The 8,607-nt window shown below is 34.5% G+C and overlaps 1 protein-coding gene across 2 annotated transcripts; it reads left to right on the plus strand.

Moving 5' to 3' along the window:
* The first annotated feature begins 3,654 nt into the window (after window positions 1-3,654).
* LOC310722389 (uncharacterized protein) lies at window positions 3,655-6,659 on the plus strand. 2 transcript variants are annotated; one of them, XM_083534812.1, is made up of 3 exons: window positions 3,655-3,802; window positions 3,977-4,908; window positions 6,344-6,659. In XM_083534812.1, exons 2-3 carry the CDS (start codon window positions 4,009-4,011, stop codon window positions 6,644-6,646), a joined length of 1,203 nt encoding a protein of 400 aa, XP_083390938.1. In that variant the 5' UTR covers window positions 3,655-3,802; window positions 3,977-4,008; the 3' UTR covers window positions 6,647-6,659. The 2 variants fall into 2 exon arrangements, with proteins under 2 accessions (XP_083390938.1, XP_083390937.1); XM_083534811.1 differs by having other exon boundaries at window positions 3,655-4,908.
* The last annotated feature ends 1,948 nt before the right edge of the window (window positions 6,660-8,607 follow it).

The following is an 8,607-nucleotide window of genomic DNA, read 5'->3' on the forward strand; positions in this document are numbered from 1 at the left end:
GCTTCTTTTCTGAGTGGACTCTTCAATTCTAACCAAGCACATAATGTTTAAAATACATTGGATGGTGGTTTAACATGAAGCCGGGCGGATCGGGTAAGACTGGTTAAGGTATTCATTTTCATTAGAATTAATGGAATCTGAATTGACATGGATTAAAATGTAGACACTTCTGGTGAATTATTTTTTTGATTGCGGTGCTGCCAACTCAAACAAAAAAAGTTTCTAAGTACACCTTTTGTGCTTTTTAAAGCCATATCTGTACAATGATCTCTATGCTATAAACATAAAAGTTTTTGTCACCGTGTAAAACAAGAAGCACGTTAGAAAAATTAGCAACTCAAAAGACTCGCTAATCAGGAGGTTCACCTCCTGATTGGCTCTTGACTGCTTGGGCCTCCTTTCCTTCGTGAGCAAATGTGATTGTGTGCTAAATTTGAACCGGAGGGTCCTTTGAAAGTTGGAATCAATTTCAGTGGCAGGCCTTCATGATGACTCGCTGGTATAAATAGTCAGCCTATAAAAAGCTTCTGAACTCTTGTGGACTTTGTGCAATGGTAAAAGAACACATGGAATACAAATTGAGTTGAAATCTGAAATTCTATGCAAATGGATATGAAACTGCATAAGGTTTCTCGGAGAGGTTGTATATTATCCATTACATAAACGGATGCTCACATGCACAACTATTTTAGGAGTACGTTTGGCGTTGGACAGCAGGAAACTGTCTCTTAGTTCTGTTTCATATAGCAGTTAACCACAAGGTGCAGGTGTGTAAAGGAATGATTGAGGCGTCACTTGCAAAACATTTTATTTTCACAGCAGTTGTTTGAAATGTGTTCAAAATTATCTGGCTGATAAACAGGTGCAACTGGCATACTGTGGACATTTTTTTAAATTGTACATGTGCTTCCTGAAAGGTCACATGACCACACATGCACATTGTTTTATTGGTGCCAAAGCCTGTGCAAGCAGTGAGGCACGCACAATGACATCTATAACACCAGAAATGACTTTTTATGTAAAATAAATGGAAAATATGGGTATACATGATAGTGATCTTAGGTGTCCCTTTTTTGCTGCTTTTTGAAAATAAAAAATAAAAAAGCAGTAAGCATGCCAGTAAAAAGACTTGGGTCGTGAAGTTATCAAAGGCCCCATGTTATGTGGAAACCATTATGCAAAACAAGCTTCAGAGACATTTTTATGTTACCTAAAATATTAAAGTATTCTACCCCCCCCCCCCCCCCCCCCCAAAAAAAAAAAATTTATAAAAATATATAAAAAATAGATATAGTACAGACCAAAAGTTTGGACACACCTCATTCAAAGAGTTTTCTTTATTTTTATGACTATGAAAATTGTAGAGTCACACTGAAGGCATCAAGGGCTATTTGACCAAGAAGGAGAGTGATGGGGTGCTGCGCCAGATGACCTGGCCTCCACAGTCACCGGACCTGAACCCAATCGAGATGGTTTAGGGGTGAGCTGGACCGCAGAGTGAAGGCAAAAGGGCCAACAAGTGCCAAGCATCTCTCAGGGAACTCCTTCAAGACTGTTGGAAGACCATTTCAGGTGACTACCTCTTGAAGCTCATCAAGAGAATGCCAAGAGTGTGCAAAGCAGTAATCAAAGCAAAAGGTGGCTACTTTGAAGAACCTAGAATATGACATTTTTCAGTTGTTTCACACTTTTTTGTTATGTATATAATATTCCATATATAATTCCACATGTGTTAATTCATAGTTTTGATGCCTTCAGTGTGAATCTACAATTTTCATAGTCATGAAAATAAAGAAAACTCTGAGAAGGTGTGTCCAAACTTTTGGTCTGTACTGTATGAAAGTATAAGAATATTCACAAAGGAAATATTAAAACGTTCAATCTATTGTACTATAGTCCCATACTGCAATAATCATGCTTCAATAATGAAAAGATGGCCAATGTGTCCCAGTTGTCTCGAGTAATCTCACTATAAATGTTTTTCAGTGAAGTGTAAGATGCCTGACTCAACCACTATGTAAAGTTATGAAATCAACAACAACAAAAAGTATGCAGCACAAATCACAGATTAGACTAAATCTTTTTTCCTTTCAATAATAAAACTATGGCTGTGTAACAACAATCAAACAAAAAAAATCAAACAAAAAAATTATTGTAAAGAATGGCCTCTTCCCATGTTTAGCAGTAAGTAAAAATTAGGAATTAATGTTGAAGGGAAAGAAATTATGCAATCATCTTGTGATTTGCATTTTGAAACAGTACTGCCAAAGGTCTAAAAATGCAAATCAGAGTATGCTCACTTCAATGAACTGCTGTTCTTATTAACATTGGAAAAGGTGATAAAACTCAAACAGGTAGTGGGACAGAAAATGTTGACTGTTTTTAGCGAGTTATGTTTAAGGTGTGGTGCAAGTATAAACAAAACAGTATGCTTTGAACATAGAAATGCTTAAAATAAATGGGTGGAAAACTAGAAGTGTAACGGTACAAAATTAAATTAAATTAAATTAATGCAATACAACTTTACACTTTTTATTGTATTGACTTAAGAACTCGATTAAAATGAAATAAAGGGGAAAATTTAATAGTTTCATTTGTTAAACAAAATTTGAGTAATACAGGTGAGTTTTAGATTTTATATTAAATTTTTTTAAGCTATAAAGATATCTACATTACTTTTCTTATATCGGCATACTTCACTCCCTCGATATGTGGAATTGTCTGGATTTTCTCCTTTTAAGAGAAATTCTTGAAACTGTACATAAAACCAAAAGAATCCATATCACTAGGATTAGCCGCTAATTTTATTTATGGTATGGTATGAGTAGCCACAGTGACACTGCGCTAACTCTATACCTATATCCCTGGCATTGTTGTGTACGTTTTCAAGTTTAATAAAATAAAAACTGAACTAAAAGTGTGAGTCGTAGACTTGCGGAGACCTGTACCAAAAAAAATCTGTAAGATTTCGTGTACTATTACACCTCTAGTGAAAACAGGGATCACTAGCACTTTAAAAGAAGAAAACTAGATAACAGTAGTCGAAAGAGAATCAAGGAGTCTGGATTATTGTACGAAAGTTATTCTGCTAAAATATTCCAGTCTGGTCAAATTTTCCTACTCATTCATTATATGGGGTTGCATGGTCAGGTAAATAATCAGAACATTGTTATTATTCCATTAACAAACAATAGATTAGTTGATGTTATTTTTCAGGATGATTATGCATGCTATAGAGCAACGATTGTTAAAGCTTTTCTTTAACCAGGAAAGGCAGAATCAACCCACTGCCATTGCCAGCAAACAGTCCTGATCTCAATCTGAGTCGAAGTTTATGTGGAAATGTAAAAGAAAATTGATCCATGAGACGGCTTTATATTGAAAAGTCTGATCTGTCAGACACTATTTGACAAAGATGAAAACAGCTTCATTGAGTTATTTTAATTTGTGAAATCCATGCATCAAGGAATCCGTCAAAAATGTGGCTTCTTTTTTTTTTATTTTTCAATAAAAACAAATTAACATTCCTCTACATGATCTGAAAAGAAAAAAATTCTAATTATGAAATTTGAGTAGGTTAAAAGGTCTGTTAATAAACAAACAAAAAAAAGTCCAGAAATATTGCCATGGGTTTTAGATGATAAGTAGAGTAGAGGATTGATGAATAGCTCGGTGTAATCTGAGTCTGACAGCCTGGTGTTCAGCTTTTCAACACCAAGGTCACTCTCTTGGCCAAACGTTGAATGAGATGAGCGCTTCTAAAGAACCATTAGGTTCATGATATTCACTGCTCCAGGTGAAGGTAAGTGACCGTCTTTTGAATTGGATTGTGTTAAAATAAACAATAAAAATTCAATCAAGTAATATTGTCTAGTTATTCCTAGATATTCCCTTTGGATTTTGCTGAATTTTGTGTATTATTGTGTATAAACATTTGTCCACTATTGTCATCGAATGCTTGTTATTCTCACTCCAGGCTTATTGACTGCTGTGTGAATATACAATGCTATGATGATGTCAAATAGAAAGCTAGAAGAAAGTTTCCACCTTCTAGATAACGAAGAAAGACTACCAGATCTGCAATCATGTGAAAAGAGCACTTTACAATCCCAACACAATTTGGATATATTTAGTATTAGTTCTGGAAGTCCATGCTTAAACAAAGATGCTCAGACTAACAGTAAAAGCAAGGATAATCAACAGTCTGAAGAGCTTTTACTCCAGCCTTTGGACACATCAGGAACCCTGGCACATCTACGCCATGCATCACCTTTGGAATCAATTAGAGAACTAGTAGAAATGGAGGAGAGGAGTGAAGGTCGAAGTCCAGGTGATGGAGCGGTTCCAATTAAGGATATGACCAAAGAAACTTCCCCTTCCACACTTATGAGATATGGTGAATTGTCTTCAGACGGATGTGGTGATGTATTAGAAAGGACTGCTTTGGGGCAAGACTCTAACACACAGTTTGATTTGCTGGATACTTGCAGCTCCGTGGATGATGTCCCAGTAGGATCATGTCCTCCAGGAGACACCACATACATTGCATTGATTCCTGGACACCTGAAATGGGGTTCTTCTGATAATCCGAAGGATGTGGCGGGACACCAGCTGACTCCATCCCAAGAGAGTTCTGATATTTTAGTGGACAATCAGTCTGCCATTACACCACTGCAAGATCTCCAAGAGGAGTCCACTTGTTCTCAAACTGGCATGAAGATTACAAAAGTCAGTAATGAGTCAGAGGAAGAGATTTTTAATCCCAACCTAAAGGGAGGTGATAGTCATATTTGTGGAAAGGAAGGTAGTGTGAATAACCAGACCCTAATTGAGGTTCTCTCAGCATGTGAAGCAAGAGTGGAGCAGCTTGAAGAGCTCAAATCATCTTCAATTGAGATGTCTGCCCAGGTAAAATGACATTAAGCCTTTATGAGCTTAATAAAAACAAAAAGTAACATACATGCAAAGGGATGCTTTAAATAATATATTTTCGTACTGTAAAAAAAAAAAAAAAGCCTCAGTCTCCTTTGTTCACCTATGGATGGTGATCATTTAATTTTTCAGAGGGAAACAAACACCCACCCACCATTTTTATTTTTTTTTATCTTTATTGGAGTTTTACCAAACCTTTATTCTACATTTCCCTGGACAAAACTAATATTCCCATAAAATACCAAGTTCAAATATCATGATCATGGATCATGACTATAATAAAGAAAATCTTTAATAAAGCTGAATGCATGAAGTAAAATCTCCATAGAACCTACTTCCTTGAAAAACCCTTTAAAGTACTGTCATGATTATTAATCCTGTGATAAAACAAAAATTTACATCAACTGAAAGAGATTGTCATTCATTTTGCCAAATTAATTGTCCCTAAATAATTTGAAAAACTATTTGGTGTGATGCCTTTCTCCCTTTAAACCAGCATCAATTTTCAGGTTATGCCACAGTCTAATCAATTTTACTTAATGCTTATAAAATGTTGTAGTATAAACATACTAAATAATGTACAGTATACGTAAATCAAATATAATTATGATACTATTTATAACCTTTCGAATATTAATTTTCAGTTTTAAATATCCAGGTTCTTTGGGCAGATGATTTTCCTTATTTAAAGTATTGAGTTCTTTAAAATAAAAAAAAATAAATGAATAAATAAAAAGCAAAAACCTAGGAAGAATAACTGCACCAGGCTAGATAATACAGGAAGATTTTTTTGTTTGTTTGTTTTTTTACACATTATAAACATGCCTTTTTGCAGTGTTTCAGTATATAAACGTGATTTTTTTTCTTTGTCATTAATATTTTTTTCCATTCAATGAATCTCAAAATTAGACTAGTTTCTCTCTGTACTTCGAATATGTATTCTGATATCTACTGTACAAATGTAGGCTGTACAGTCTACTAAAATTCAGCCAGCGAAAACAAAAACATGACACTAGATGTCAGAGATATGACAATAAATCTTTTTATTTCCTTCTAATATTTATGTCACAACACACTTTCATAATTTGAGTATTGTGGGTATGGTGTGTACTATGATAGGACTGGAATTAGCTGTCAATTTTCATTAGTTACATTTATAAAATTTCAATAAGAAAAATTTATGTATTGTAATATGACAATTGCAAACAGTCATATTCTACATAGTATATAAAATGGTGGTCCTATTTTATAGTTTATATTATTAATGCTCCTGTTATAATGACTGAAATACAGTTAGATGTCTTTTATATTAAAGTATATTCCATACTTCAATATATTGAAATATATACCGGGTGGTCATCAATTTATCAATATCTTGCTGTAATTTTCATTTTATCTTTCCATCCCTCAGTTGAGATCTGCCCGGGTTCTGACTGCCAGGCTGCATCAGAAAGTGCTTAACCTAGAGCATGAATGCCATCTTAAGGACAAAGAGCTTCAGGATTTGATGGTCAGCCTTGAAAAAACAAATGAAGCTCTACAAACACGAAACTCAGAAATGGCTGCAGTCACTGAGGAGTTCCACCGACTTCACCTGGAATTGGAAGAGCAGAAGAAAACGGCTGCAGCTGGCAGGACAGTCAGTGCCAACGGGCAGCTCGCTTCAAACACACACTGCCGGAATGGCAGCTCCAAAGTGTGCACACTGTTGTGAGAACAAGAAATATTCAATATTGTGAATATTGTAGCAATTCAGCTGTTCTTCATGCATTCATCAGTTCGGCAAATCAGGTGGTACCAGTGTAATGTAGTATAAAACCATGCAAATACAGTTAATGTTCACGTCAAAATAAAATGAAGAATATGTTCAGTGACTTTGACTTGTTTGACTCCAGTCAGACTGGTTTTAATTGGTCAGAATCGGCTTAGATTTTTACACAGTTGCTGATAGTCCCCTTTATATTTGACCGTAAAAGTCTGCAATATTGTCATGATATAACTACAGCATCCCTCCTGATTTGAAGACACACTTTGCTTCACCACGTAAGTCATTAATTCTCATGGTTTAGAAAGATTTCACATGAATTTGTTATAAATGTATCCAAAAGAAGACATTTTTCTGAGGCCAATTTCTCTATGCCAGCTTCCAAAGCAGAGTAAAGATCATTTATGTAATGAAAATGCTAGATATGGTGTTGATTGATAGGCTTTCATTTCAAATCTAATGTGCAAAGCATGCAAAAATGAATCATTTTCCTTTATCTACATTAACAGTAAAACATTTACTTACAGACTGGTTACATTTATGAATTTATGTACATGGGTGTGTTGTCATTAATTTTTTTAAATGGATAATTCCTTTTAAAATACATTTGACTCTGTGGTTTGCAATGTCACATTGCATACAATGATGCATTTACATGCTCTTACTGATTAAATTCTACAAAGTGAAACTGAAACTCTGCCAGAAACCCCCTTCAGCTTTTTGTCTGTATAGAGAGTTTGACTGTGTTGCTGTCCTTCATTAAAATTAAAAGCTGGAACATTAGGAGCCTTTAGGGGTCAATGTCTTGTCCACCCTTCATGAGCCTGAAAGCTCATTCTCCACACCTGCATGTGGACCTTTCCCTTGTCAACACTTTCTCTTCTTTAGAAAGCCCTTTTGTTTAGCTCATGCAACACATACATGAATTATACATTCTGGCTCAATTACGCTGGAAGAGTCTTGTGCTCATGCACATGAAATGAAGGTCAATCCCAGCACGGGTAGGAATAATGCTGACAAATGTGTTTGAATGCTATGCAACAAACTAGATAATTTAAAAGTATGAAGATTGACACTGAAAAAATTTTTTATATTTATAAGTACAGTTGTTAAACTTTATCAATTTATACACTATTTGCTTCGGGGAGGAAAAACGATGACAAATGGATTTGAATGCTGATCAGTAACCTTTCAAATCCAGAGATAGAACTATTCAATTAAAAATTTACTTTCAATCAAAGCAATCTGGCCTAATTTTGCTATTAGGAATTATGGTTTCCAAAGAGACCACTTATTCTGGGTTTAGTTATGTATTATTTATTGTGTAGATTTTTAGGTTTGTTAGACTGATTAGTTTTATACATGATGCTCCATCATGGTTGTTACAGTAGCTTGCATACATATTCAGACCTTCTACGATCTATACATTTAATTTGGATAGATTTTTATAATTCCCAAATTGTATACCCCAATTTAACATATTTTTGAAATCCTGAATAAGAGTGGCTTATACTTTTGTTAAGAATGACTGAAAAACATGTTTTATTGTTTCTTTGGTAAATGTCTTTTATTTTTTATCTCCCTGTTTAAAATGTTATTTATTTGTAACATAATTATTAATAGCATCAATAAACCACATTTTAATAACATTAAAGAAAACTGTTAACAAAATTACAATTAATATATTTGAATGTTCTACAAACACAGTTAAATAGCTGACATATTAGGACAAGCTGCCCTGTCCTGTATTTGTACAGGTTTTCAGTACCTTTAGTCTTTTACTTTTGAGAGATGTGTGCATGTTTCTATTGCTTAGATGCATTAAACTAGGTAATTCAACAGTATGAAGAGTGACTTTAATGAGACAAATGTATAAATGTTCGACTTGAAAAATCTTCCTTTTGAACGAA

This window comes from Silurus aristotelis (genome assembly GCF_946808225.1).
Source record: "Silurus aristotelis genome assembly, chromosome: 28".
In the NCBI taxonomy this organism is placed as follows: domain Eukaryota; kingdom Metazoa; phylum Chordata; class Actinopteri; order Siluriformes; family Siluridae; genus Silurus; species Silurus aristotelis.